Source organism: Grus americana, chromosome 11 (genome assembly GCF_028858705.1).
Source record: "Grus americana isolate bGruAme1 chromosome 11, bGruAme1.mat, whole genome shotgun sequence".
Classification (NCBI taxonomy): Eukaryota; Metazoa; Chordata; class Aves; order Gruiformes; family Gruidae; genus Grus; species Grus americana.
Window position 1 is genome coordinate 22,934,390 of NC_072862.1, and position 27,784 is coordinate 22,962,173.

The 27,784-nt window shown below is 60.5% G+C and overlaps 4 protein-coding genes across 4 annotated transcripts; all 4 read right to left on the reverse strand.

Moving 5' to 3' along the window:
• Positions 1 to 1,793: 1,793 nt before the first annotated feature.
• LOC129211517 (uncharacterized) lies at positions 1,794 to 5,688 on the reverse strand. The gene is made up of 9 exons (XM_054838726.1): positions 5,549 to 5,688; positions 5,097 to 5,168; positions 4,943 to 5,014; positions 4,534 to 4,605; positions 4,068 to 4,166; positions 3,337 to 3,444; positions 2,910 to 2,972; positions 2,296 to 2,470; positions 1,794 to 1,953 (listed from the first exon to the last, which is right to left on the reverse strand). Exons 1-9 carry the CDS (start codon positions 5,664 to 5,666, stop codon positions 1,794 to 1,796), a joined length of 939 nt encoding a protein of 312 aa, XP_054694701.1. The 5' UTR covers positions 5,667 to 5,688.
• A 2,760-nt stretch (positions 5,689 to 8,448) lies between these two features.
• LOC129211518 (uncharacterized) lies at positions 8,449 to 12,344 on the reverse strand. The gene is made up of 9 exons (XM_054838727.1): positions 12,204 to 12,344; positions 11,752 to 11,823; positions 11,598 to 11,669; positions 11,189 to 11,260; positions 10,723 to 10,821; positions 9,992 to 10,099; positions 9,565 to 9,627; positions 8,951 to 9,125; positions 8,449 to 8,608 (listed from the first exon to the last, which is right to left on the reverse strand). Exons 1-9 carry the CDS (start codon positions 12,319 to 12,321, stop codon positions 8,449 to 8,451), a joined length of 939 nt encoding a protein of 312 aa, XP_054694702.1. The 5' UTR covers positions 12,322 to 12,344.
• Positions 12,345 to 16,097: 3,753 nt separating this feature from the next.
• On the reverse strand, positions 16,098 to 18,998 carry LOC129211519 (uncharacterized). Its single transcript, XM_054838728.1, has 7 exons — positions 18,859 to 18,998; positions 18,407 to 18,478; positions 18,253 to 18,324; positions 17,844 to 17,915; positions 17,378 to 17,476; positions 16,647 to 16,754; positions 16,098 to 16,282 (listed from the first exon to the last, which is right to left on the reverse strand). Exons 1-7 carry the CDS (start codon positions 18,974 to 18,976, stop codon positions 16,098 to 16,100), a joined length of 726 nt encoding a protein of 241 aa, XP_054694703.1. The 5' UTR covers positions 18,977 to 18,998.
• Positions 18,999 to 22,946: 3,948 nt separating this feature from the next.
• LOC129211521 (uncharacterized) lies at positions 22,947 to 25,610 on the reverse strand. The gene is made up of 6 exons (XM_054838737.1): positions 25,514 to 25,610; positions 25,062 to 25,133; positions 24,908 to 24,979; positions 24,499 to 24,570; positions 24,033 to 24,131; positions 22,947 to 23,409 (listed from the first exon to the last, which is right to left on the reverse strand). Exons 1-6 carry the CDS (start codon positions 25,608 to 25,610, stop codon positions 22,979 to 22,981), a joined length of 843 nt encoding a protein of 280 aa, XP_054694712.1. The 3' UTR covers positions 22,947 to 22,978.
• Between the last annotated feature and the right edge of the window lie 2,174 nt (positions 25,611 to 27,784).

Consider the following 27,784-nt stretch of genomic DNA (forward strand, 5'->3'; position numbering starts at 1 on the left):
TGTGTTACTGTTAGTAGGGATAGGGATGGTGTCCTGAAACCAGCTGTGCAGGTTGCAAGGGGTCTGGCTCTAGCCAGGACATGTAAGTGTGAAATGGAGAGAGAATTCCAGTCTCAGTGTGTGACTCCTGGAATGTAAATCCGAGGGTAACAGCTCACGGCTGGGCAAACACTGGCCGGTGCTCGTTCGTGCTCCCATCAGGTTGGTTGTTTTTCATTTACCTCTGTCAACACAGATGTAAAACTAGATACAGAAGGAGATTTCTCATACTATTTTTGGAAGAGAAAAAGATGTTGCATCAAAGACAGGCTTCCATGGAGAAGTGGTTACTAAAGAAAAAGGACATGAATATTTCCTTTTCAGCTGATGCCTGAAGCACACTGTTTGCTTTGCTCTGTCATATAAATAACCTGGGCTGCTGTCTGCCGGCACATCCTGTGGCACAGCAAAGCAAATAAATGCACTTACCTGATATTCTTAAATCAATATATTCACAGTACTGCAAACAATGCACAGAGGGCGGCCACAGGCAAGGGCAAGGGCGGCCAGAGAGTTTTGTTCTTTGCTCACTTCGTTTGCTCGGAATACGGGGGCTGCTGAGGACCCCCCTCCACTGCAGGCTGTGCTGCGGTCTATGGCTGCCCAAGGGAAATGGAAATGCTGAGATCAAGCTCTCTTGATTTCTTTTTTTTTCTCTTGGTAGGCGAAACCTTCAGTTCTTACTGGAGTATATAGAAAGAGCTGCTGGTCGGCTGCAGAGTTGCACAGTGAGAGGTCCCCTCACTGCTGTAGCTCACTGGGAGGCACCTCTGTGTACCTCCTTGGCTCGCTGTAGCCCGTGTTGCTGTCCTGCTTATCTAAACCTTGACAGCAGCCTGTAAACCTGGGGCCTTTTAGTAGGGCCTGTAGTGATAGGACAAGGGGTAATGGTTTTAAACTCAGAGGAGAGATTCAGACTAGGTGTAAAGACGACTTTTTTTTTATGCTGAGGGTGCTGAAACACTGGCACAGGTTGCCCAGAGAGGTGGTAGATGCCCCATCCCTGGAAACGTTCAAGGTCAGGTTGGACGGGGCTCTGAGCAACGTGATTGAGTTGCAGAAGTCCCTGCCTATGGCAGGGGGTTGGACTAGATGGCCTTCAGAGGTCCCTTCCAACCCATTCTATGATTCTATATTTCACTCCACCTTCGTTGTGAGACTAGGTAACCGGATGTTTTAGGTGCACGTCCAGACACGCTGTAGCCTGCACAGCAGGAAGGGACGGATCAGAGACTTGCCGCAGCGACACTGGGTGTCACGCCTTTTGCCATAGTTACTGCATCACAGTGATGTTAATGGTAATGTTCATCCTGCCCTTGGATGGGGAGGTAGTTTGCAGCACCCCTAGTCGGTAACGGCTCATCAGTTCGGGCCCATTAATTAACAAGGAGCTTTGTTTTGCCTCTGGTACGTTTGCTTGTTAGGCTCATGTCTCGGGAGGTGCTCAATGGCTTCCCCCTTTTCCAGGGTATCCCACTTGATCAGATCCACAGCCAGAAGATCCCGCTGCAATCAACGTTCCCGGCCAACTGCCATAAAACGGGAGCTGGCAGCCCCTTTAAAGGCCTCGGAGAGAGCCCCTTCTCTAACCACGTCGTGAGCAACCTTGGGCAGGGCCGGTGCCTGGTGGGGTTTGCTGTTGGTACCACACGGACACTTGTGCGACAGCTCTCGCTTTATTTGGAGAGACAGGGCTGATCCCCAAAGCTGTTGGTGGGGGTTCTGTCAGCGCACCCCTACCCTGGTGCCCGCCTTCAGCCCGTGGAATAGGGCCAGAGCAGCGGACTCGAGGGGCGCGAGTTTAGGGTCCATGTGGAGGGCAGGCGCGGCAGGCTTTCGGGCCTGGTCTGGCTGTGCAGGCGCGAGGGGTGGTCACCGGCTTCCGCTTGGTTTTGTAAAGTTGTGGCGATGCGCCTGTGGAGAGAGGAGGCTGCTGAGGCCCTCGGCTGAGCTGGCACAGAGGGACTCTCCTCCGCGGCACGGCCCAGAGCCGGCGAGGCTCACCCCCGCGGGCTGAGCTGCTGGCACGCCTTGGCCGAGGTGGACACCTGCACCCGCGGCACCAGGCGCAGGGATGTTCCTCCGGGCAGGCCCCGGAGCGAAGAGGCCAGTTCAAGCCTCTGACAGCAGCAGCAAACTCGGCAGAGCTTTCTGGCCAACCGCTACCTCCCCGCTCCGCAGCGGCCCAACTAGAAATGCTTCGTGGCCAGGAGCAGCCATCGCAGGCAGCAGCAGGGGGGGAAGTCAACGACTCACTCTTTTCTCTTCCTCCACCACCGGATCAGGAGACAGCACACCAGTACGGCCAGCACCAGGGAAACCACGCCTGCTGTCGTGTCTGTCACCCAGTGCCAGCCAATGTCTTGCAGACGCGGAAAACTCCTGGTGCTCTGGGGACTGTAGGCAGTTGTGGTTCTCTCGCCGACCACACCTGGAGGAGCAATTCGGGACGTCAGTCCGTCCTGCGCACCACTGGTGAGCTTGTGGCACGTTTGATGTGGCCAGGAAGTTCTCTGTTTCCCGCCAGCGCGGGTGCCTGGGGGCATGCTCCCACCCTTTGGGACAGGTTGTTCCTCCAACCAAAACTCGGGGGGCCCGAAGCAGAGCACGGGGGGAGCGCAGCTGCTGGACCAGTCGCTCCTTTGAGGGCCACGGATAGAAACCGTCCCTGCGGCGGGGACTGCCACCCCCAACCCACCCACCCCACGGGCCAGCGCCCACAGCCCCAGGGGACGGAGTCAGGCCTTCTCAAGACACTTGCGCCTTGCCCTCCCCTTCTGCCTCTTCCCCAGCGTGGGCACTGCTTGCGGCCACTGCCCGGTCTCGGGACGCGTCTCCCACGTAGGGACCCCAGCAAGACGGCTCAGTACCTGAGTCCACCTGGAAGAATTCATGCGCACCGTCGTGGGAGTCTCCTGGGGGCTTTGGCAGCGCTGCCAAGAAGCAGAGACGACAGGTAAAGCCTCAGCGTGGCTCAGCGACAGGGGATGCAGGAGGACGGGGAGGTTCCCCCTAAGCCCCTGCCCGATCTGGACCTCAGCTGGCGGCAGGGATCCCGCTCTGTGCTGCTCTTGCGCCTCAGGCCTCCCGGGACTCCCGGCAAGCTCTGGGACGCAGCTACAGCGGGAGGTACAGTCGTGCAAGAGTCACGTTTCCCATCAGCTGCGCAACGTGGTCCCCAAACTCCTTCAGCTTTGGCGGCTGACGTGAAGCGCAAGAGCGGGCACCGGGGCGAGAGCCTGCCGCCACACAGCGATCCTGATGGGTGACCCCAGCTGACCACGGGACAGCGGTTACCTGGCATGCCGGTGCCTTGCATCGCCTCCGTCTCTTTGACAAAGGGTGGCAGCAAGCCACTGCTTCCTTCCGGAAACGCCTGCTCCTGCCCAGCCTCTTGGTCTGTCTCTGGAGAAAGGAAGCGGGACAGTTGGCTCAGATGGAACCGTTCCCCGTCAGGGAGATGGCTTCCTCAGGAGGCAATACTGCTCAAAGACCCGGACAAGTTGAGAGCAAACGCCTGGGCTTCGGGGCTGCGCCCAGTCCCTACTCCAAACAGCAGCCACGCCTGACCTGCCGGGAGACCAGCCATCTCCTGGGTTGCATTGCCCGTGGCGCGTTTTCGGCAAACTGCAAGATAACGCTAAATGCCTTCCTGCCGAGAGGACGGGGAGAAGCTGCAGCCGGGCCAGCCGGGGAAACAGCCCTGCTGAGAAGGGCTCCTCCTCCTTCAACAGGAGCTCAGCACACGCCAGGCCTCACACCTGACGTCTGCACGACCCAGCTCTGAGCCGCAATGGTAAAACTGGGGCAGCGGCTGCCCCTGGCGCTCGGCCTGAGCCACAACCGGCAGCAGAGGCTCTGCACCATCTCTGGGGCTCGCCAGCACCGGCGAGGCCTGAAACCCGGCGCTGCTGCGGCGAGGCTCTGATCGACCCCCTCCCGCTGTGCGGGCTACAGCCTGTCCAGACGCGCAGCTGAAACCTCCGGCTGTCGAGTCTCACGGCTGATGCGGAGTGAAATACACCCACCGTGCCTTTTCTCCAGTTCCTCCAGCGCTTGCTTTAGCACTTCCAACGACTCCAGGGACTTTTTTCCTCCTTCAGCATGGTTCTTTGCCCTTGGACGACCTTAACAGAAAGTATTGGGTTCAATTTGACAGGAATAAATTACGGAAAGCCCCTGCACAGCCTGTGAGGTCAGCAGAGACAGACCACTCATCCCTGTGATGCCAGCCGGGCTGTAGCCCAGCATCCAGCCGAGGAGCTGGCAGAGCCCTCCCTGCGGGCACCCCCCTAACTAAAGACCCAGAGAAGCCTCCGTCATCTCCTGCCATCGACATTGGCAGAACCGAACCGCAGCAGCGCCGAGGGGATCGCGCGAGGAGAGCGCACACACGTGCCGGTCTCTGTCCTCACGGCCGCGGAGGCGCCCGGCTGGCTGACCTCTGGGCTTTGAGCTGGCAGCTCGCAAAGGCAGGAAAGCGCCAGGACGTACCCACGCGAACTGCCGGAGGCTCGGTCCTGGAACCCAGCCGGGACACTGGATCACCTTCGCCTACAGGCAGGGCTGCAAAGAAGCGCAGGACAGAAAGCTGCCGTGACACAGTTCAAGGTGGTGCTTCTTCAGATCGGAGTGGCAGCGAAAGGACCCCTGGAGCCCACAGCGGCTCTAAACTCAAGCCCAGCAAGCCCGCCGGCTTGGCAGCCGGCACCGGGAGCAGCTCAGGCTCCGAGGGGCCAGCAAAGAGCTCCGCGAGGCAAAGCGCCCCAGGGCACATCGCTGAGGCCGACCCGCTCCCTCTCTGCTCTTCTGCATCCCTGCGCATCGGCCAGGGAAGGAGCAACTTGCATTTCACTCGGAAAGGAGATGCAAAGGTAAATGCTCCTTCCTGCCACCGACTTACCTGTGGGACTGCGCTCGGGCTCCAGGACGGGAACAGGCCAAGAAGTCGGGAAGCCGCCAACCACGAGAGGATCTTAGGGAAAATTGCACGCGAGTAAGCTCCTGCCACATGGCTGGTGTGGGTTCTGTCAAGGAAAGGGACGTGGAGAACTTACCTCCAGGATGCCCCGAGGGCTCCAAGCCAACATCCAGCTCAGAAGCTGGATAACCGTCGCCACCGTCCTCGTCTAGAAGCAAGCACAGAGGAGAAGCGTTTCCATTGCATGTTGGGATCCACGTGTGCCTCAGTGACCTGCGGGCCCTGGAAGGGGGTCAGCTAACAACGTGGCAGCCAGGCGCGGGTGGAGATGGCCGCAGCTGCCGAGGGGCCTGGGGACCTCTTGGCTGGCTCCTTGCAGCTCCCCAAACGCTTTCCAGGCCACGTGCAACACCCCTCGAGGAGCGGACGGACCAACACACAGCCCCGCGGGGCTTTCTTGCCGGGAGAGCTCTCGCGCACCCAGAGGAAGCCCTCGCTAAAGCACTGGAGGGAAAAACCATCCTCCACGCTTCTTGGGGAGAAGGGCCCGCTGGCCCGTGAAAGGCGGCACCAGCTCCACCTGCTTACCTGCTCCCCGTGCTCGATACGGAGCAGCCCGGGCAGCCCTGGCATGCAGGGCCACCAGGAGGAAGAGGAGGAGGAGGAGACGGCAGACAAGAGCCATGGCTCTCTGCACTTGCACCATTCTGCTGCTGCTGCTGCTGCTATCGCCGCTGCTGCTGCTGGTGCAGTCGGAGCCGGGGTCTGAGGGGTCGGTCTTTATGGCTGATGCGGCAGCGTGGGGATCTGTGACCTCACAGCCCTGCTGTGACCTCACAGGCGGGGCGAGGCTGCGTGGGGACGGGTCTCAGGGCGCTCGTGGAGAGCCGCTGGAGCACAGCTGGGGGAGCTGCCCTCGCGGGGAGGGGAGCACGTCCTGTCGGGCAGCTCCGTCCGAGGGCTGGGACACAGTCCCACACGGGGCCGAGCCCGCAGCTCTGCCCTGTTTTCCGGGCGCTGACACAGGGGCAGCGAGGAGCTCACAGTGCCCCAGAACAACAGGGAGCCACAGCCACGGGATTTCTGGCTCCCCGGGTGCTGTTACCAACAGCTCGTGGGGCTGAGAAGCCAGTGACCTCAGTCTTGAGACAAGGCCAAGATCCCATCCTGTAGGCAGCTTCCTGGCTGGAGCCCAGTTTGGGGCCTTGGGGGACCCCCGGGCTAACGAGTCACTTTGGCTTTACGGGCAAGATGAAGCCTTCACTTTTCCACGTCTTCTCCGTCTGAAATTGAAGGCGATACTTTTGGTCAGGAACCTCAGAGAGCAAAGTCAATCAATAAAACAGAAGAAATAATCGTCTCTCATGTTAGTTGACATGCAAAAGGACACCTCGAGAGAGCCCGCGGTGGGTAGACGCTGCCTGACCAACCTCGTGGCCTTCTATGACGGAGTGCCTGCATCAGCACGCAAGGGGAGAGCGACGGATCGCAGCTCTCTGGTCTTCCGTAAGGCCTTTGACGCGGTCCCCCCGTGACATCCTTCTCTCTAAATTGGAGAGAGGCGGGTCTGATGGACGGACTGTTTGGTGGATAAGGAAGGGGCGGGATGGTGGCATCCGGGGGGTAGCGGTCAACAGCTCAATGTTCAGGTGGAGATCAGTGACAAGTGGTGTCCCTCAGGGCTCCGTCCTGGGACCAGGCCTGTTTAATATTTCACCAGGGACACAGACCGGGGGATCGCTTCAAGTTGCGTCAGGGGAGGTTTAGATTGGATATGAGAGAGAATTTCTTCACCAAAAGAGTGGTCAAGCATTGGACCAGGCTGCCCAGAGAGGCGGTGCAGTCACCATCCCTGGAGGTGTTCAAAAAACATGTAGACGTGGCACTTTGGGGCATGGTTTAGTAGACATGATGGTGTTGGGTTGACGGTTGGACTCGATCTTAGAGGTCTTTTCCAACCTTAAGGATTCTATGATCGTGTGCACCCTCAGCGAGTTGGCAGGCAACACCAAGCTGAGCGGTGCGGTTGACCCTCCCGAGGGATGGGATGTCCCCCAGAGGGACCTGGACAAGCTGGCGAAGTGGGCCCATGTGAACCCTAGGAGGTTCAACAAGGCCAAGTGTAAGGTCCTGCACCGGGGTTGGGACAGCCCCCAGTGTCAATGCAGGCTGGGGGATGAAGGGATTGAGAGCAGCCCTGCCCAGGAGGACTTGGGGTACTGGTGGATGAGGAGCTCAACACGACCCATCGATGTGCACTGGCAGCCCAGAAAGCCAACCGTGTGCTGGGCTGCATCACCCGCAGCGTGACCAGCAGGTCAAGGTAGGGGATTCTGCCCCTCTGCTGTGGTGAGACCCCCCTGCAATACTGCATCCAGCTCGGGGGTCCCCCATCCAAAACAGAAGTGGAGCTGTTGGAGCGAGTCCAGAGGAGGCCACAGAGATGATCCGAGGGCTGGAGCACCTCTGCTATGGAGACAGGCTGAGAGCTGGGGTTGTTCAGCCTGGAGAAGAGGCGGCTTTGGGGAGATCTCATTGCGGCCTTTCAGTACTTAGAGGGGGCTTTTAAGAAAGGTGGGGACTGAGTTTTTAGTAGGGCCTGTAGCGATAGGATAAGGGTAACGGTTTTAACCTCACAGAGGGGAGATTCAGAGTAGATACAAGGAAGACGTTATTTATGCTGAGGGTGCTGAAACACTGGCACAGGTTGCCCAGAGAGGTGGTAGATGCCCCATCCCTGGAAACGTTCAAGGTCAGGTTGGACGGGGCTCTGAGCAACGTGATTGAGTTGCAGAAGTCCCTGCCTATGGCAGGGGGTTGGACTAGATGGCCTTCAGAGGTCCCTTCCAACCCATTCTATGATTCTATATTTCACTCCACCTTCGTTGTGAGACTAGGTAACCGGATGTTTTAGGTGCACGTCCAGACACGCTGTAGCCTGCACAGCAGGAAGGGACGGATCAGAGACTTGCCGCAGCGACACTGGGTGTCACGCCTTTTGCCATAGTTACTGCATCACAGTGATGTTAATGGTAATGTTCATCCTGCCCTTGGATGGGGAGGTAGTTTGCAGCACCCCTAGTCGGTAACGGCTCATCAGTTCGGGCCCATTAATTAACAAGGAGCTTTGTTTTGCCTCTGGTACGTTTGCTTGTTAGGCTCATGTCTCGGGAGGTGCTCAATGGCTTCCCCCTTTTCCAGGGTATCCCACTTGATCAGATCCACAGCCAGAAGATCCCGCTGCAATCAACGTTCCCGGCCAACTGCCATAAAACGGGAGCTGGCAGCCCCTTTAAAGGCCTCGGAGAGAGCCCCTTCTCTAACCACGTCGTGAGCAACCTTGGGCAGGGCCGGTGCCTGGTGGGGTTTGCTGTTGGTACCACACGGACACTTGTGCGACAGCTCTCGCTTTATTTGGAGAGACAGGGCTGATCCCCAAAGCTGTTGGTGGGGGTTCTGTCAGCGCACCCCTACCCTGGTGCCCGCCTTCAGCCCGTGGAATAGGGCCAGAGCAGCGGACTCGAGGGGCGCGAGTTTAGGGTCCATGTGGAGGGCAGGCGCGGCAGGCTTTCGGGTCTGGTCTGGCTGTGCAGGCGCGAGGGGTGGTCACCGGCTTCCGCTTGGTTTTGTAAAGTTGTGGCGATGCGCCTGTGGAGAGAGGAGGCTGCTGAGGCCCTCGGCTGAGCTGGCACAGAGGGACTCTCCTCCGCGGCACGGCCCAGAGCCGGCGAGGCTCACCCCCGCGGGCTGAGCTGCTGGCACGCCTTGGCCGAGGTGGACACCTGCACCCGCGGCACCAGGCGCAGGGATGTTCCTCCGGGCAGGCCCCGGAGCGAAGAGGCCAGTTCAAGCCTCTGACAGCAGCAGCAAACTCGGCAGAGCTTTCTGGCCAACCGCTACCTCCCCGCTCCACAGCGGCCCAACTAGAAATGCTTCGTGGCCAGGAGCAGCCATCGCAGGCAGCAGCAGGGGGGGAAGTCAACGACTCACTCTTTTCTCTTCCTCCGCCACCGGATCAGGAGACGGCACACCAGTACGGCCAGCACCAGGGAAACCACGCCTGCTGTCGTGTCTGTCACCCAGTGCCAGCCAATGTCTTGCAGACGCGGAAAACTCCTGGTGCTCTGGGGACTGTAGGCAGTTGTGGTTCTCTCGCCGACCACACCTGGAGGAGCAATTCGGGACGTCAGTCCGTCCTGCGCACCACTGGTGAGCTTGTGGCACGTTTGATGTGGCCAGGAAGTTCTCTGTTTCCCGCCAGCGCGGGTGCCTGGGGGCATGCTCCCACCCTTTGGGACAGGTTGTTCCTCCAACCAAAACTCGGGGGGCCCGAAGCAGAGCACGGGGGGAGCGCAGCTGCTGGACCAGTCGCTCCTTTGAGGGCCACGGATAGAAACCGTCCCTGCGGCGGGGACTGCCACCCCCAACCCTCCCTCCCCACGGGCCAGCGCCCACAGCCCCAGGGGACGGAGTCAGGCCTTCTCAAGACACTTGCGCCTTGCCCTCCCCTTCTGCCTCTTCCCCAGCGTGGGCACTGCTTGCGGCCACTGCCCGGTCTCGGGACGCGTCTCCCACGTAGGGACCCCAGCAAGACGGCTCAGTACCTGAGTCCACTTGGAAGAATTCATGCGCACCGTCGTGGGAGTCTCCTGGGGGCTTTGGCAGCGCTGCCAAGAAGCAGAGACGACAGGTAAAGCCTCAGCGTGGCTCAGCGACAGGGGATGCAGGAGGACGGGGAGGTTCCCCCTAAGCCCCTGCCCGATCTGGACCTCAGCTGGCGGCAGGGATCCCGCTCTGTGCTGCTCTTGCGCCTCAGGCCTCCCGGGACTCCCGGCAAGCTCTGGGACGCAGCTACAGCGGGAGGTACAGTCGTGCAAGAGTCACGTTTCCCATCAGCTGCGCAACGTGGTCCCCAAACTCCTTCAGCTTTGGCGGCTGACGTGAAGCGCAAGAGCGGGCACCGGGGCGAGAGCCTGCCGCCACACAGCGATCCTGATGGGTGACCCCAGCTGACCACGGGACAGCGGTTACCTGGCATGCCGGTGCCTTGCATCGCCTCCGTCTCTTTGACAAAGGGTGGCAGCAAGCCACTGCTTCCTTCCGGAAACGCCTGCTCCTGCCCAGCCTCTTGGTCTGTCTCTGGAGAAAGGAAGCGGGACAGTTGGCTCAGATGGAACCGTTCCCCGTCAGGGAGATGGCTTCCTCAGGAGGCAATACTGCTCAAAGACCCGGACAAGTTGAGAGCAAACGCCTGGGCTTCGGGGCTGCGCCCAGTCCCTACTCCAAACAGCAGCCACGCCTGACCTGCCGGGAGACCAGCCATCTCCTGGGTTGCATTGCCCGTGGCGCGTTTTCGGCAAACTGCAAGATAACGCTAAATGCCTTCCTGCCGAGAGGACGGGGAGAAGCTGCAGCCGGGCCAGCCGGGGAAACAGCCCTGCTGAGAAGGGCTCCTCCTCCTTCAACAGGAGCTCAGCACACGCCAGGCCTCACACCTGACGTCTGCACGACCCAGCTCTGAGCCGCAATGGTAAAACTGGGGCAGCGGCTGCCCCTGGCGCTCGGCCTGAGCCACAACCGGCAGCAGAGGCTCTGCACCATCTCTGGGGCTCGCCAGCACCGGCGAGGCCTGAAACCCGGCGCTGCTGCGGCGAGGCTCTGATCGACCCCCTCCCGCTGTGCGGGCTACAGCCTGTCCAGACGCGCAGCTGAAACCTCCGGCTGTCGAGTCTCACGGCTGATGCGGAGTGAAATACACCCACCGTGCCTTTTCTCCAGTTCCTCCAGCGCTTGCTTTAGCACTTCCAACGACTCCAGGGACTTTTTTCCTCCTTCAGCATGGTTCTTTGCCCTTGGACGACCTTAACAGAAAGTATTGGGTTCAATTTGACAGGAATAAATTACGGAAAGCCCCTGCACAGCCTGTGAGGTCAGCAGAGACAGACCACTCATCCCTGTGATGCCAGCCGGGCTGTAGCCCAGCATCCAGCCGAGGAGCTGGCAGAGCCCTCCCTGCGGGCACCCCCCTAACTAAAGACCCAGAGAAGCCTCCGTCATCTCCTGCCATCGACATTGGCAGAACCGAACCGCAGCAGCGCCGAGGGGATCGCGCGAGGAGAGCGCACACACGTGCCGGTCTCTGTCCTCACGGCCGCGGAGGCGCCCGGCTGGCTGACCTCTGGGCTTTGAGCTGGCAGCTCGCAAAGGCAGGAAAGCGCCAGGACGTACCCACGCGAACTGCCGGAGGCTCGGTCCTGGAACCCAGCCGGGACACTGGATCACCTTCGCCTACAGGCAGGGCTGCAAAGAAGCGCAGGACAGAAAGCTGCCGTGACACAGTTCAAGGTGGTGCTTCTTCAGATCGGAGTGGCAGCGAAAGGACCCCTGGAGCCCACAGCGGCTCTAAACTCAAGCCCAGCAAGCCCGCCGGCTTGGCAGCCGGCACCGGGAGCAGCTCAGGCTCCGAGGGGCCAGCAAAGAGCTCCGCGAGGCAAAGCGCCCCAGGGCACATCGCTGAGGCCGACCCGCTCCCTCTCTGCTCTTCTGCATCCCTGCGCATCGGCCAGGGAAGGAGCAACTTGCATTTCACTCGGAAAGGAGATGCAAAGGTAAATGCTCCTTCCTGCCACCGACTTACCTGTGGGACTGCGCTCGGGCTCCAGGACGGGAACAGGCCAAGAAGTCGGGAAGCCGCCAACCACGAGAGGATCTTAGGGAAAATTGCACGCGAGTAAGCTCCTGCCACATGGCTGGTGTGGGTTCTGTCAAGGAAAGGGACGTGGAGAACTTACCTCCAGGATGCCCCGAGGGCTCCAAGCCAACATCCAGCTCAGAAGCTGGATAACCGTCGCCACCGTCCTCGTCTAGAAGCAAGCACAGAGGAGAAGCGTTTCCATTGCATGTTGGGATCCACGTGTGCCTCAGTGACCTGCGGGCCCTGGAAGGGGGTCAGCTAACAACGTGGCAGCCAGGCGCGGGTGGAGATGGCCGCAGCTGCCGAGGGGCCTGGGGACCTCTTGGCTGGCTCCTTGCAGCTCCCCAAACGCTTTCCAGGCCACGTGCAACACCCCTCGAGGAGCGGACGGACCAACACACAGCCCCGCGGGGCTTTCTTGCCGGGAGAGCTCTCGCGCACCCAGAGGAAGCCCTCGCTAAAGCACTGGAGGGAAAAACCATCCTCCACGCTTCTTGGGGAGAAGGGCCCGCTGGCCCGTGAAAGGCTGCACCAGCTCCACCTGCTTACCTGCTCCCCGTGCTCGATACGGAGCAGCCCGGGCAGCCCTGGCATGCAGGGCCACCAGGAGGAAGAGGAGGAGGAGGAGACGGCAGACAAGAGCCATGGCTCTCTGCACTTGCACCATTCTGCTGCTGCTGCTGCTGCTATCGCCGCTGCTGCTGCTGGTGCAGTCGGAGCCGGGGTCTGAGGGGTCGGTCTTTATGGCTGATGCGGCAGCGTGGGGATCTGTGACCTCACAGCCCTGCTGTGACCTCACAGGCGGGGCGAGGCTGCGTGGGGACGGGTCTCAGGGCGCTCGTGGAGAGCCGCTGGAGCACAGCTGGGGGAGCTGCCCTCGCGGGGAGGGGAGCACGTCCTGTCGGGCAGCTCCGTCCGAGGGCTGGGACACAGTCCCACACGGGGCCGAGCCCGCAGCTCTGCCCTGTTTTCCGGGCGCTGACACAGGGGCAGCGAGGAGCTCACAGTGCCCCAGAACAACAGGGAGCCACAGCCACGGGATTTCTGGCTCCCCGGGTGCTGTTACCAACAGCTCGTGGGGCTGAGAAGCCAGTGACCTCAGTCTTGAGACAAGGCCAAGATCCCATCCTGTAGGCAGCTTCCTGGCTGGAGCCCAGTTTGGGGCCTTGGGGGACCCCCGGGCTAACGAGTCACTTTGGCTTTACGGGCAAGATGAAGCCTTCACTTTTCCACGTCTTCTCCGTCTGAAATTGAAGGCGATACTTTTGGTCAGGAACCTCAGAGAGCAAAGTCAATCAATAAAACAGAAGAAATAATCGTCTCTCATGTTAGTTGACATGCAAAAGGACACCTCGAGAGAGCCCGCGGTGGGTAGACGCTGCCTGACCAACCTCGTGGCCTTCGATGACGGAGTGCCTGCATCAGCACGCAAGGGGAGAGCGACGGATCGCAGCTCTCTGGTCTTCCGTAAGGCCTTTGACGCGGTCCCCCCGTGACATCCTTCTCTCTAAATTGGAGAGAGGCGGGTCTGATGGACGGACTGTTTGGTGGATAAGGAAGGGGCGGGATGGTGGCATCCGGGGGGTAGCGGTCAACAGCTCAATGTCCAGGTGGAGATCAGTGACAAGTGGTGTCCCTCAGGGCTCCGTCCTGGGACCAGGCCTGTTTAATATTTCACCAGGGACACAGACCGGGGGATCGCTTCAAGTTGCGTCAGGGGAGGTTTAGATTGGATATGAGAGAGAATTTCTTCACCAAAAGAGTGGTCAAGCATTGGACCAGGCTGCCCAGAGAGGCGGTGCAGTCACCATCCCTGGAGGTGTTCAAAAAACATGTAGACGTGGCACTTTGGGGCATGGTTTAGTAGACATGATGGTGTTGGGTTGACGGTTGGACTCGATCTTAGAGGTCTTTTCCAACCTTAAGGATTCTATGATCGTGTGCACCCTCAGCGAGTTGGCAGGCAACACCAAGCTGAGCGGTGCGGTTGACCCTCCCGAGGGATGGGATGTCCCCCAGAGGGACCTGGACAAGCTGGCGAAGTGGGCCCATGTGAACCCTAGGAGGTTCAACAAGGCCAAGTGTAAGGTCCTGCACCGGGGTTGGGACAGCCCCCAGTGTCAATGCAGGCTGGGGGATGAAGGGATTGAGAGCAGCCCTGCCCAGGAGGACTTGGGGTACTGGTGGATGAGGAGCTCAACACGACCCATCGATGTGCACTGGCAGCCCAGAAAGCCAACCGTGTGCTGGGCTGCATCACCCGCAGCGTGACCAGCAGGTCAAGGTAGGGGATTCTGCCCCTCTGCTGTGGTGAGACCCCCCTGCAATACTGCATCCAGCTCGGGGGTCCCCCATCCAAAACAGAAGTGGAGCTGTTGGAGCGAGTCCAGAGGAGGCCACAGAGATGATCCGAGGGCTGGAGCACCTCTGCTATGGAGACAGGCTGAGAGCTGGGGTTGTTCAGCCTGGAGAAGAGGCGGCTTTGGGGAGATCTCGTTGCGGCCTTTCAGTACTTAGAGGGGGCTTTTAAGAAAGGTGGGGACTGAGTTTTTAGTAGGGCCTGTAGCGATAGGATAAGGGTAACGGTTTTAACCTCACAGAGGGGAGATTCAGAGTAGATACAAGGAAGACGTTATTTATGCTGAGGGTGCTGAAACACTGGCACAGGTTGCCCAGAGAGGTGGTAGATGCCCCATCCCTGGAAACGTTCAAGGTCAGGTTGGACGGGGCTCTGAGCAACGTGATTGAGTTGCAGAAGTCCCTGCCTATGGCAGGGGGTTGGACTAGATGGCCTTCAGAGGTCCCTTCCAACCCATTCTATGATTCTATATTTCACTCCACCTTCGTTGTGAGACTAGGTAACCGGATGTTTTAGGTGCACGTCCAGACACGCTGTAGCCTGCACAGCAGGAAGGGACGGATCAGAGACTTGCCGCAGCGACACTGGGTGTCACGCCTTTTGCCATAGTTACTGCATCACAGTGATGTTAATGGTAATGTTCATCCTGCCCTTGGATGGGGAGGTAGTTTGCAGCACCCCTAGTCGGTAACGGCTCATCAGTTCGGGCCCATTAATTAACAAGGAGCTTTGTTTTGCCTCTGGTACGTTTGCTTGTTAGGCTCATGTCTCGGGAGGTGCTCAATGGCTTCCCCCTTTTCCAGGGTATCCCACTTGATCAGATCCACAGCCAGAAGATCCCGCTGCAATCAACGTTCCCGGCCAACTGCCATAAAACGGGAGCTGGCAGCCCCTTTAAAGGCCTCGGAGAGAGCCCCTTCTCTAACCACGTCGTGAGCAACCTTGGGCAGGGCCGGTGCCTGGTGGGGTTTGCTGTTGGTACCACACGGACACTTGTGCGACAGCTCTCGCTTTATTTGGAGAGACAGGGCTGATCCCCAAAGCTGTTGGTGGGGGTTCTGTCAGCGCACCCCTACCCTGGTGCCCGCCTTCAGCCCGTGGAATAGGGCCAGAGCAGCGGACTCGAGGGGCGCGAGTTTAGGGTCCATGTGGAGGGCAGGCGCGGCAGGCTTTCGGGTCTGGTCTGGCTGTGCAGGCGCGAGGGGTGGTCACCGGCTTCCGCTTGGTTTTGTAAAGTTGTGGCGATGCGCCTGTGGAGAGAGGAGGCTGCTGAGGCCCTCGGCTGAGCTGGCACAGAGGGACTCTCCTCCGCGGCACGGCCCAGAGCCGGCGAGGCTCACCCCCGCAGGCTGAGCTGCTGGCACGCCTTGGCCGAGGTGGACACCTGCACCCGCGGCACCAGGCGCAGGGATGTTCCTCCGGGCAGGCCCCGGAGCGAAGAGGCCAGTTCAAGCCTCTGACAGCAGCAGCAAACTCGGCAGAGCTTTCTGGCCAACCGCTACCTCCCCGCTCCGCAGCGGCCCAACTAGAAATGCTTCGTGGCCAGGAGCAGCCATCGCAGGCAGCAGCAGGGGGGGAAGTCAACGACTCACTCTTTTCTCTTCCTCCGCCACCGGATCAGGAGACAGCACACCAGTACGGCCAGCACCAGGGAAACCACGCCTGCTGTCGTGTCTGTCACCCAGTGCCAGCCAATGTCTTGCAGACGCGGAAAACTCCTGGTGCTCTGGGGACTGTAGGCAGTTGTGGTTCTCTCGCCGACCACACCTGGAGGAGCAATTCGGGACGTCAGTCCGTCCTGCGCACCACTGGTGAGCTTGTGGCACGTTTGATGTGGCCAGGAAGTTCTCTGTTTCCCGCCAGCGCGGGTGCCTGGGGGCATGCTCCCACCCTTTGGGACAGGTTGTTCCTCCAACCAAAACTCGGGGGGCCCGAAGCAGAGCACGGGGGGAGTGCAGCTGCTGGACCAGTCGCTCCTTTGAGGGCCACGGACAGAAACCGTCCCTGCGGCGGGGACTGCCACCCCCAACCCTCCCTCCCCACGGGCCAGCGCCCACAGCCCCAGGGGACGGAGTCAGGCCTTCTCAAGACACTTGCGCCTTGCCCTCCCCTTCTGCCTCTTCCCCAGCGTGGGCACTGCTTGCGGCCACTGCCCGGTCTCGGGACGCGTCTCCCACGTAGGGACCCCAGCAAGATGGCTCAGTACCTGAGTCCACTTGGAAGAATTCATGCGCACCGTCGTGGGAGTCTCCTGGGGGCTTTGGCAGCGCTGCCAAGAAGCAGAGACGACAGGTAAAGCCTCAGCGTGGCTCAGCGACAGGGGATGCAGGAGGACGGGGAGGTTCCCCCTAAGCCCCTGCCCGATCTGGACCTCAGCTGGCGGCAGGGATCCCGCTCTGTGCTGCTCTTGCGCCTCAGGCCTCCCGGGACTCCCGGCAAGCTCTGGGACGCAGCTACAGCGGGAGGTACAGTCGTGCAAGAGTCACGTTTCCCATCAGCTGCGCAACGTGGTCCCCAAACTCCTTCAGCTTTGGCGGCTGACGTGAAGCGCAAGAGCGGGCACCGGGGCGAGAGCCTGCCGCCACACAGCGATCCTGATGGGTGACCCCAGCTGACCACGGGACAGCGGTTACCTGGCATGCCGGTGCCTTGCATCGCCTCCGTCTCTTTGACAAAGGGTGGCAGCAAGCCACTGCTTCCTTCCGGAAACGCCTGCTCCTGCCCAGCCTCTTGGTCTGTCTCTGGAGAAAGGAAGCGGGACAGTTGGCTCAGATGGAACCGTTCCCCGTCAGGGAGATGGCTTCCTCAGGAGGCAATACTGCTCAAAGACCCGGACAAGTTGAGAGCAAACGCCTGGGCTTCGGGGCTGCGCCCAGTCCCTACTCCAAACAGCAGCCACGCCTGACCTGCCGGGAGACCAGCCATCTCCTGGGTTGCATTGCCCGTGGCGCGTTTTCGGCAAACTGCAAGATAACGCTAAATGCCTTCCTGCCGAGAGGACGGGGAGAAGCTGCAGCCGGGCCAGCCGGGGAAACAGCCCTGCTGAGAAGGGCTCCTCCTCCTTCAACAGGAGCTCAGCACACGCCAGGCCTCACACCTGACGTCTGCACGACCCAGCTCTGAGCCGCAATGGTAAAACTGGGGCAGCGGCTGCCCCTGGCGCTCGGCCTGAGCCACAACCGGCAGCAGAGGCTCTGCACCATCTCTGGGGCTCGCCAGCACCGGCGAGGCCTGAAACCCGGCGCTGCTGCGGCGAGGCTCTGATCGACCCCCTCCCGCTGTGCGGGCTACAGCCTGTCCAGACGCGCAGCTGAAACCTCCGGCTGTCGAGTCTCACGGCTGATGCGGAGTGAAATACACCCACCGTGCCTTTTCTCCAGTTCCTCCAGCGCTTGCTTTAGCACTTCCAACGACTCCAGGGACTTTTTTCCTCCTTCAGCATGGTTCTTTGCCCTTGGACGACCTTAACAGAAAGTATTGGGTTCAATTTGACAGGAATAAATTACGGAAAGCCCCTGCACAGCCTGTGAGGTCAGCAGAGACAGACCACTCATCCCTGTGATGCCAGCCGGGCTGTAGCCCAGCATCCAGCCGAGGAGCTGGCAGAGCCCTCCCTGCGGGCACCCCCCTAACTAAAGACCCAGAGAAGCCTCCGTCATCTCCTGCCATCGACATTGGCAGAACCGAACCGCAGCAGCGCCGAGGGGATCGCGCGAGGAGAGCGCACACACGTGCCGGTCTCTGTCCTCACGGCCGCGGAGGCGCCCGGCTGGCTGACCTCTGGGCTTTGAGCTGGCAGCTCGCAAAGGCAGGAAAGCGCCAGGACGTACCCACGCGAACTGCCGGAGGCTCGGTCCTGGAACCCAGCCGGGACACTGGATCACCTTCGCCTACAGGCAGGGCTGCAAAGAAGCGCAGGACAGAAAGCTGCCGTGACACAGTTCAAGGTGGTGCTTCTTCAGATCGGAGTGGCAGCGAAAGGACCCCTGGAGCCCACAGCGGCTCTAAACTCAAGCCCAGCAAGCCCGCCGGCTTGGCAGCCGGCACCGGGAGCAGCTCAGGCTCCGAGGGGCCAGCAAAGAGCTCCGCGAGGCAAAGCGCCCCAGGGCACATCGCTGAGGCCGACCCGCTCCCTCTCTGCTCTTCTGCATCCCTGCGCATCGGCCAGGGAAGGAGCAACTTGCATTTCACTCGGAAAGGAGATGCAAAGGTAAATGCTCCTTCCTGCCACCGACTTACCTGTGGGACTGCGCTCGGGCTCCAGGACGGGAACAGGCCAAGAAGTCGGGAAGCCGCCAACCACGAGAGGATCTTAGGGAAAATTGCACGCGAGTAAGCTCCTGCCACATGGCTGGTGTGGGTTCTGTCAAGGAAAGGGACGTGGAGAACTTACCTCCAGGATGCCCCGAGGGCTCCAAGCCAACATCCAGCTCAGAAGCTGGATAACCGTCGCCACCGTCCTCGTCTAGAAGCAAGCACAGAGGAGAAGCGTTTCCATTGCATGTTGGGATCCACGTGTGCCTCAGTGACCTGCGGGCCCTGGAAGGGGGTCAGCTAACAACGTGGCAGCCAGGCGCGGGTGGAGATGGCCGCAGCTGCCGAGGGGCCTGGGGACCTCTTGGCTGGCTCCTTGCAGCTCCCCAAACGCTTTCCAGGCCACGTGCAACACCCCTCGAGGAGCGGACGGACCAACACACAGCCCCGCGGGGCTTTCTTGCCGGGAGAGCTCTCGCGCACCCAGAGGAAGCCCTCGCTAAAGCACTGGAGGGAAAAACCATCCTCCACGCTTCTTGGGGAGAAGGGCCCGCTGGCCCGTGAAAGGCGGCACCAGCTCCACCTGCTTACCTGCTCCCCGTGCTCGATACGGAGCAGCCCGGGCAGCCCTGGCATGCAGGGCCACCAGGAGGAAGAGGAGGAGGAGGAGACGGCAGACAAGAGCCATGGCTCTCTGCACTTGCACCATTCTGCTGCTGCTGCTGCTGCTATCGCCGCTGCTGCTGCTGGTGCAGTCGGAGCCGGGGTCTGAGGGGTCGGTCTTTATGGCTGATGCGGCAGCGTGGGGATCTGTGACCTCACAGCCCTGCTGTGACCTCACAGGCGGGGCGAGGCTGCGTGGGGACGGGTCTCAGGGCGCTCGTGGAGAGCCGCTGGAGCACAGCTGGGGGAGCTGCCCTCGCGGGGAGGGGAGCACGTCCTGTCGGGCAGCTCCGTCCGAGGGCTGGGACACAGTCCCACACGGGGCCGAGCCCGCAGCTCTGCCCTGTTTTCCGGGCGCTGACACAGGGGCAGCGAGGAGCTCACAGTGCCCCAGAACAACAGGGAGCCACAGCCACGGGATTTCTGGCTCCCCGGGTGCTGTTACCAACAGCTCGTGGGGCTGAGAAGCCAGTGACCTCAGTCTTGAGACAAGGCCAAGATCCCGTCCTGTAGGCAGCTTCCTGGCTGGAGCCCAGTTTGGGGCCTTGGGGGACCCCCGGGCTAACGAGTCACTTTGGCTTTACGGGCAAGATGAAGCCTTCACTTTTCCACGTCTTCTCCGTCTGAAATTGAAGGCGATACTTTTGGTCAGGAACCTCAGAGAGCAAAGTCAATCAATAAAACAGAAGAAATAATCGTCTCTCATGTTAGTTGACATGCAAAAGGACACCTCGAGAGAGCCCGCGGTGGGTAGACGCTGCCTGACCAACCTCGTGGCCTTCGATGACGGAGTGCCTGCATCAGCACGCAAGGGGAGAGCGACGGATCGCAGCTCTCTGGTCTTCCGTAAGGCCTTTGACGCGGTCCCCCCGTGACATCCTTCTCTCTAAATTGGAGAGAGGCGGGTCTGATGGACGGACTGTTTGGTGGATAAGGAAGGGGCGGGATGGTGGCATCCGGGGGGTAGCGGTCAACAGCTCAATGTCCAGGTGGAGATCAGTGACAAGTGGTGTCCCTCAGGGCTCCGTCCTGGGACCAGGCCTGTTTAATATTTCACCAGGGACACAGACCGGGGGATCGCTTCAAGTTGCGTCAGGGGAGGTTTAGATTGGATATGAGAGAGAATTTCTTCACCAAAAGAGTGGTCAAGCATTGGACCAGGCTGCCCAGAGAGGCGGTGCAGTCACCATCCCTGGAGGTGTTCAAAAAACATGTAGACGTGGCACTTTGGGGCATGGTTTAGTAGACATGATGGTGTTGGGTTGACGGTTGGACTCGATCTTAGAGGTCTTTTCCAACCTTAAGGATTCTATGATCGTGTGCACCCTCAGCGAGTTGGCAGGCAACACCAAGCTGAGCGGTGCGGTTGACCCTCCCGAGGGATGGGATGTCCCCCAGAGGGACCTGGACAAGCTGGCGAAGTGGGCCCATGTGAACCCTAGGAGGTTCAACAAGGCCAAGTGTAAGGTCCTGCACCGGGGTTGGGACAGCCCCCAGTGTCAATGCAGGCTGGGGGATGAAGGGATTGAGAGCAGCCCTGCCCAGGAGGACTTGGGGTACTGGTGGATGAGGAGCTCAACACGACCCATCGATGTGCACTGGCAGCCCAGAAAGCCAACCGTGTGCTGGGCTGCATCACCCGCAGCGTGACCAGCAGGTCAAGGTAGGGGATTCTGCCCCTCTGCTGTGGTGAGACCCCCCTGCAATACTGCATCCAGCTCGGGGGTCCCCCATCCAAAACAGAAGTGGAGCTGTTGGAGCGAGTCCAGAGGAGGCCACAGAGATGATCCGAGGGCTGGAGCACCTCTGCTATGGAGACAGGCTGAGAGCTGGGGTTGTTCAGCCTGGAGAAGAGGCGGCTTTGGGGAGATCTCGTTGCGGCCTTTCAGTACTTAGAGGGGGCTTTTAAGAAAGGTGGGGACTGAGTTTTTAGTAGGGCCTGTAGCGATAGGATAAGGGTAACGGTTTTAACCTCACAGAGGGGAGATTCAGAGTAGATACAAGGAAGACGTTATTTATGCTGAGGGTGCTGAAACACTGGCACAGGTTGCCCAGAGAGGTGGTAGATGCCCCATCCCTGGAAACGTTCAAGGTCAGGTTGGACGGGGCTCTGAGCAACGTGATTGAGTTGCAGAAGTCCCTGCCTATGGCAGGGGGTTGGACTAGATGGCCTTCAGAGGTCCCTTCCAACCCATTCTATGATTCTATATTTCACTCCACCTTCGTTGTGAGACTAGGTAACCGGATGTTTTAGGTGCACGTCCAGACACGCTGTAGCCTGCACAGCAGGAAGGGACGGATCAGAGACTTGCCGCAGCGACACTGGGTGTCACGCCTTTTGCCATAGTTACTGCATCACAGTGATGTTAATGGTAATGTTCATCCTGCCCTTGGATGGGGAGGTAGTTTGCAGCACCCCTAGTCGGTAACGGCTCATCAGTTCGGGCCCATTAATTAACAAGGAGCTTTGTTTTGCCTCTGGTACGTTTGCTTGTTAGGCTCATGTCTCGGGAGGTGCTCAATGGCTTCCCCCTTTTCCAGGGTATCCCACTTGATCAGATCCACAGCCAGAAGATCCCGCTGCAATCAACGTTCCCGGCCAACTGCCATAAAACGGGAGCTGGCAGCCCCTTTAAAGGCCTCGGAGAGAGCCCCTTCTCTAACCACGTCGTGAGCAACCTTGGGCAGGGCCGGTGCCTGGTGGGGTTTGCTGTTGGTACCACACGGACACTTGTGCGACAGCTCTCGCTTTATTTGGAGAGACAGGGCTGATCCCCAAAGCTGTTGGTGGGGGTTCTGTCAGCGCACCCCTACCCTGGTGCCCGCCTTCAGCCCGTGGAATAGGGCCAGAGCAGCGGACTCGAGGGGCGCGAGTTTAGGGTCCATGTGGAGGGCAGGCGCGGCAGGCTTTCGGGTCTGGTCTGGCTGTGCAGGCGCGAGGGGTGGTCACCGGCTTCCGCTTGGTTTTGTAAAGTTGTGGCGATGCGCCTGTGGAGAGAGGAGGCTGCTGAGGCCCTCGGCTGAGCTGGCACAGAGGGACTCTCCTCCGCGGCACGGCCCAGAGCCGGCGAGGCTCACCCCCGCAGGCTGAGCTGCTGGCACGCCTTGGCCGAGGTGGACACCTGCACCCGCGGCACCAGGCGCAGGGATGTTCCTCCGGGCAGGCCCCGGAGCGAAGAGGCCAGTTCAAGCCTCTGACAGCAGCAGCAAACTCGGCAGAGCTTTCTGGCCAACCGCTACCTCCCCGCTCCGCAGCGGCCCAACTAGAAATGCTTCGTGGCCAGGAGCAGCCATCGCAGGCAGCAGCAGGGGGGGAAGTCAACGACTCACTCTTTTCTCTTCCTCCGCCACCGGATCAGGAGACAGCACACCAGTACGGCCAGCACCAGGGAAACCACGCCTGCTGTCGTGTCTGTCACCCAGTGCCAGCCAATGTCTTGCAGACGCGGAAAACTCCTGGTGCTCTGGGGACTGTAGGCAGTTGTGGTTCTCTCGCCGACCACACCTGGAGGAGCAATTCGGGACGTCAGTCCGTCCTGCGCACCACTGGTGAGCTTGTGGCACGTTTGATGTGGCCAGGAAGTTCTCTGTTTCCCGCCAGCGCGGGTGCCTGGGGGCATGCTCCCACCCTTTGGGACAGGTTGTTCCTCCAACCAAAACTCGGGGGGCCCGAAGCAGAGCACGGGGGGAGTGCAGCTGCTGGACCAGTCGCTCCTTTGAGGGCCACGGACAGAAACCGTCCCTGCGGCGGGGACTGCCACCCCCAACCCTCCCTCCCCACGGGCCAGCGCCCACAGCCCCAGGGGACGGAGTCAGGCCTTCTCAAGACACTTGCGCCTTGCCCTCCCCTTCTGCCTCTTCCCCAGCGTGGGCACTGCTTGCGGCCACTGCCCGGTCTCGGGACGCGTCTCCCACGTAGGGACCCCAGCAAGACGGCTCAGTACCTGAGTCCACTTGGAAGAATTCATGCGCACCATCGTGGGAGTCTCCTGGGGGCTTTGGCAGCGCTGCCAAGAAGCAGAGACGACAGGTAAAGCCTCAGCGTGGCTCAGCGACAGGGGATGCAGGAGGACGGGGAGGTTCCCCCTAAGCCCCTGCCCGATCTGGACCTCAGCTGGCGGCAGGGATCCCGCTCTGTGCTGCTCTTGCGCCTCAGGCCTCCCGGGACTCCCGGCAAGCTCTGGGACGCAGCTACAGCGGGAGGTACAGTCGTGCAAGAGTCACGTTTCCCATCAGCTGCGCAACGTGGTCCCCAAACTCCTTCAGCTTTGGCGGCTGACGTGAAGCGCAAGAGCGGGCACCGGGGCGAGAGCCTGCCGCCACACAGCGATCCTGATGGGTGACCCCAGCTGACCACGGGACAGCGGTTACCTGGCATGCCGGTGCCTTGCATCGCCTCCGTCTCTTTGACAAAGGGTGGCAGCAAGCCACTGCTTCCTTCCGGAAACGCCTGCTCCTGCCCAGCCTCTTGGTCTGTCTCTGGAGAAAGGAAGCGGGACAGTTGGCTCAGATGGAACCGTTCCCCGTCAGGGAGATGGCTTCCTCAGGAGGCAATACTGCTCAAAGACCCGGACAAGTTGAGAGCAAACGCCTGGGCTTCGGGGCTGCGCCCAGTCCCTACTCCAAACAGCAGCCACGCCTGACCTGCCGGGAGACCAGCCATCTCCTGGGTTGCATTGCCCGTGGCGCGTTTTCGGCAAACTGCAAGATAACGCTAAATGCCTTCCTGCCGAGAGGACGGGGAGAAGCTGCAGCCGGGCCAGCCGGGGAAACAGCCCTGCTGAGAAGGGCTCCTCCTCCTTCAACAGGAGCTCAGCACACGCCAGGCCTCACACCTGACGTCTGCACGACCCAGCTCTGAGCCGCAATGGTAAAACTGGGGCAGCGGCTGCCCCTGGCGCTCGGCCTGAGCCACAACCGGCAGCAGAGGCTCTGCACCATCTCTGGGGCTCGCCAGCACCGGCGAGGCCTGAAACCCGGCGCTGCTGCGGCGAGGCTCTGATCGACCCCCTCCCGCTGTGCGGGCTACAGCCTGTCCAGACGCGCAGCTGAAACCTCCGGCTGTCGAGTCTCACGGCTGATGCGGAGTGAAATACACCCACCGTGCCTTTTCTCCAGTTCCTCCAGCGCTTGCTTTAGCACTTCCAACGACTCCAGGGACTTTTTTCCTCCTTCAGCATGGTTCTTTGCCCTTGGACGACCTTAACAGAAAGTATTGGGTTCAATTTGACAGGAATAAATTACGGAAAGCCCCTGCACAGCCTGTGAGGTCAGCAGAGACAGACCACTCATCCCTGTGATGCCAGCCGGGCTGTAGCCCAGCATCCAGCCGAGGAGCTGGCAGAGCCCTCCCTGCGGGCACCCCCCTAACTAAAGACCCAGAGAAGCCTCCGTCATCTCCTGCCATCGACATTGGCAGAACCGAACCGCAGCAGCGCCGAGGGGATCGCGCGAGGAGAGCGCACACACGTGCCGGTCTCTGTCCTCACGGCCGCGGAGGCGCCCGGCTGGCTGACCTCTGGGCTTTGAGCTGGCAGCTCGCAAAGGCAGGAAAGCGCCAGGACGTACCCACGCGAACTGCCGGAGGCTCGGTCCTGGAACCCAGCCGGGACACTGGATCACCTTCGCCTACAGGCAGGGCTGCAAAGAAGCGCAGGACAGAAAGCTGCCGTGACACAGTTCAAGGTGGTGCTTCTTCAGATCGGAGTGGCAGCGAAAGGACCCCTGGAGCCCACAGCGGCTCTAAACTCAAGCCCAGCAAGCCCGCCGGCTTGGCAGCCGGCACCGGGAGCAGCTCAGGCTCCGAGGGGCCAGCAAAGAGCTCCGCGAGGCAAAGCGCCCCAGGGCACATCGCTGAGGCCGACCCGCTCCCTCTCTGCTCTTCTGCATCCCTGCGCATCGGCCAGGGAAGGAGCAACTTGCATTTCACTCGGAAAGGAGATGCAAAGGTAAATGCTCCTTCCTGCCACCGACTTACCTGTGGGACTGCGCTCGGGCTCCAGGACGGGAACAGGCCAAGAAGTCGGGAAGCCGCCAACCACGAGAGGATCTTAGGGAAAATTGCACGCGAGTAAGCTCCTGCCACATGGCTGGTGTGGGTTCTGTCAAGGAAAGGGACGTGGAGAACTTACCTCCAGGATGCCCCGAGGGCTCCAAGCCAACATCCAGCTCAGAAGCTGGATAACCGTCGCCACCGTCCTCGTCTAGAAGCAAGCACAGAGGAGAAGCGTTTCCATTGCATGTTGGGATCCACGTGTGCCTCAGTGACCTGCGGGCCCTGGAAGGGGGTCAGCTAACAACGTGGCAGCCAGGCACGGGTGGAGATGGCCGCAGCTGCCGAGGGGCCTGGGGACCTCTTGGCTGGCTCCTTGCAGCTCCCCAAACGCTTTCCAGGCCACGTGCAACACCCCTCGAGGAGCGGACGGACCAACACACAGCCCCGCGGGGCTTTCTTGCCGGGAGAGCTCTCACGCACCCAGAGGAAGCCCTCGCTAAAGCACTGGAGGGAAAAACCATCCTCCACGCTTCTTGGGGAGAAGGGCCCGCTGGCCCGTGAAAGGCGGCACCAGCTCCACCTGCTTACCTGCTCCCCGTGCTCGACACGGAGCAGCCCGGGCAGCCCTGGCATGCAGGGCCACCAGGAGGAAGAGGAGGAGGAGGAGACGGCAGACAAGAGCCATGGCTCTCTGCACTTGCACCATTCTGCTGCTGCTGCTGCTGCTATCGCCGCTGCTGCTGCTGGTGCAGTCGGAGCCGGGGTCTGAGGGGTCGGTCTTTATGGCTGATGCGGCAGCGTGGGGATCTGTGACCTCACAGCCCTGCTGTGACCTCACAGGCGGGGCGAGGCTGCGTGGGGACGGGTCTCAGGGCGCTCGTGGAGAGCCGCTGGAGCACAGCTGGGGGAGCTGCCCTCGCGGGGAGGGGAGCACGTCCTGTCGGGCAGCTCCGTCCGAGGGCTGGGACACAGTCCCACACGGGGCCGAGCCCGCAGCTCTGCCCTGTTTTCCGGGCGCTGACACAGGGGCAGCGAGGAGCTCACAGTGCCCCAGAACAACAGGGAGCCACAGCCACGGGATTTCTGGCTCCCCGGGTGCTGTTACCAACAGCTCGTGGGGCTGAGAAGCCAGTGACCTCAGTCTTGAGACAAGGCCAAGATCCCGTCCTGTAGGCAGCTTCCTGGCTGGAGCCCAGTTTGGGGCCTTGGGGGACCCCCGGGCTAACGAGTCACTTTGGCTTTACGGGCAAGATGAAGCCTTCACTTTTCCACGTCTTCTCCGTCTGAAATTGAAGGCGATACTTTTGGTCAGGAACCTCAGAGAGCAAAGTCAATCAATAAAACAGAAGAAATAATCGTCTCTCATGTTAGTTGACATGCAAAAGGACACCTCGAGAGAGCCCGCGGTGGGTAGACGCTGCCTGACCAACCTCGTGGCCTTCGATGACGGAGTGCCTGCATCAGCACGCAAGGGGAGAGCGACGGATCGCAGCTCTCTGGTCTTCCGTAAGGCCTTTGACGCGGTCCCCCCGTGACATCCTTCTCTCTAAATTGGAGAGAGGCGGGTCTGATGGACGGACTGTTTGGTGGATAAGGAAGGGGCGGGATGGTGGCATCCGGGGGGTAGCGGTCAACAGCTCAATGTCCAGGTGGAGATCAGTGACAAGTGGTGTCCCTCAGGGCTCCGTCCTGGGACCAGGCCTGTTTAATATTTCACCAGGGACACAGACCGGGGGATCGCTTCAAGTTGCGTCAGGGGAGGTTTAGATTGGATATGAGAGAGAATTTCTTCACCAAAAGAGTGGTCAAGCATTGGACCAGGCTGCCCAGAGAGGCGGTGCAGTCACCATCCCTGGAGGTGTTCAAAAAACATGTAGACGTGGCACTTTGGGGCATGGTTTAGTAGACATGATGGTGTTGGGTTGACGGTTGGACTCGATCTTAGAGGTCTTTTCCAACCTTAAGGATTCTATGATCGTGTGCACCCTCAGCGAGTTGGCAGGCAACACCAAGCTGAGCGGTGCGGTTGACCCTCCCGAGGGATGGGATGTCCCCCAGAGGGACCTGGACAAGCTGGCGAAGTGGGCCCATGTGAACCCTAGGAGGTTCAACAAGGCCAAGTGTAAGGTCCTGCACCGGGGTTGGGACAGCCCCCAGTGTCAATGCAGGCTGGGGGATGAAGGGATTGAGAGCAGCCCTGCCCAGGAGGACTTGGGGTACTGGTGGATGAGGAGCTCAACACGACCCATCGATGTGCACTGGCAGCCCAGAAAGCCAACCGTGTGCTGGGCTGCATCACCCGCAGCGTGACCAGCAGGTCAAGGTAGGGGATTCTGCCCCTCTGCTGTGGTGAGACCCCCCTGCAATACTGCATCCAGCTCGGGGGTCCCCCATCCAAAACAGAAGTGGAGCTGTTGGAGCGAGTCCAGAGGAGGCCACAGAGATGATCCGAGGGCTGGAGCACCTCTGCTATGGAGACAGGCTGAGAGCTGGGGTTGTTCAGCCTGGAGAAGAGGCGGCTTTGGGGAGATCTCATTGCGGCCTTTCAGTACTTAGAGGGGGCTTTTAAGAAAGGTGGGGACTGAGTTTTTAGTAGGGCCTGTAGCGATAGGATAAGGGTAACGGTTTTAACCTCACAGAGGGGAGATTCAGAGTAGATACAAGGAAGACGTTATTTATGCTGAGGGTGCTGAAACACTGGCACAGGTTGCCCAGAGAGGTGGTAGATGCCCCATCCCTGGAAACGTTCAAGGTCAGGTTGGACGGGGCTCTGAGCAACGTGATTGAGTTGCAGAAGTCCCTGCCTATGGCAGGGGGTTGGACTAGATGGCCTTCAGAGGTCCCTTCCAACCCATTCTA

What these genes read in the sequence shown, in the direction of transcription:
- LOC129211517 (XM_054838726.1), bottom strand. Translation starts at nt 5,666, where the DNA reads ATGGTGCAAGTGCAGAGAGCCATGGCTCTTGTCTGCCGTCTCCTCCTC. An exon ending in GGAACTGGAGAAAAGGCACG is followed by an intron (nt 3,445 to 4,067) that starts GTGGGTGTATTT and finishes TCCTTTCTCCAG; the next exon opens with AGACAGACCAAGAGGCTGGG. An exon ending in GCAAGGCACCGGCATGCCAG is followed by an intron (nt 2,973 to 3,336) that starts GTAACCGCTGTC and finishes GCTTCTTGGCAG; the next exon opens with CGCTGCCAAAGCCCCCAGGA.
- LOC129211518 (XM_054838727.1), bottom strand. Translation starts at nt 12,321, where the DNA reads ATGGTGCAAGTGCAGAGAGCCATGGCTCTTGTCTGCCGTCTCCTCCTC. An exon ending in GCCCTCGGGGCATCCTGGAG is followed by an intron (nt 11,670 to 11,751) that starts GTAAGTTCTCCA and finishes ATTTTCCCTAAG; the next exon opens with ATCCTCTCGTGGTTGGCGGC. An exon ending in GGAACTGGAGAAAAGGCACG is followed by an intron (nt 10,100 to 10,722) that starts GTGGGTGTATTT and finishes TCCTTTCTCCAG; the next exon opens with AGACAGACCAAGAGGCTGGG.
- LOC129211519 (XM_054838728.1), bottom strand. Translation starts at nt 18,976, where the DNA reads ATGGTGCAAGTGCAGAGAGCCATGGCTCTTGTCTGCCGTCTCCTCCTC. An exon ending in GTATCGAGCACGGGGAGCAG is followed by an intron (nt 18,479 to 18,858) that starts GTAAGCAGGTGG and finishes GCTTGCTTCTAG; the next exon opens with ACGAGGACGGTGGCGACGGT. An exon ending in GCAAGGCACCGGCATGCCAG is followed by an intron (nt 16,283 to 16,646) that starts GTAACCGCTGTC and finishes GCTTCTTGGCAG; the next exon opens with CGCTGCCAAAGCCCCCAGGA.
- LOC129211521 (XM_054838737.1), bottom strand. Translation starts at nt 25,610, where the DNA reads ATGGCTCTTGTCTGCCGTCTCCTCCTCCTCCTCTTCCTCCTGGTGGCC. An exon ending in GTGTCGAGCACGGGGAGCAG is followed by an intron (nt 25,134 to 25,513) that starts GTAAGCAGGTGG and finishes GCTTGCTTCTAG; the next exon opens with ACGAGGACGGTGGCGACGGT. An exon ending in GCCCGAGCGCAGTCCCACAG is followed by an intron (nt 24,571 to 24,907) that starts GTAAGTCGGTGG and finishes GCTTCTTTGCAG; the next exon opens with CCCTGCCTGTAGGCGAAGGT.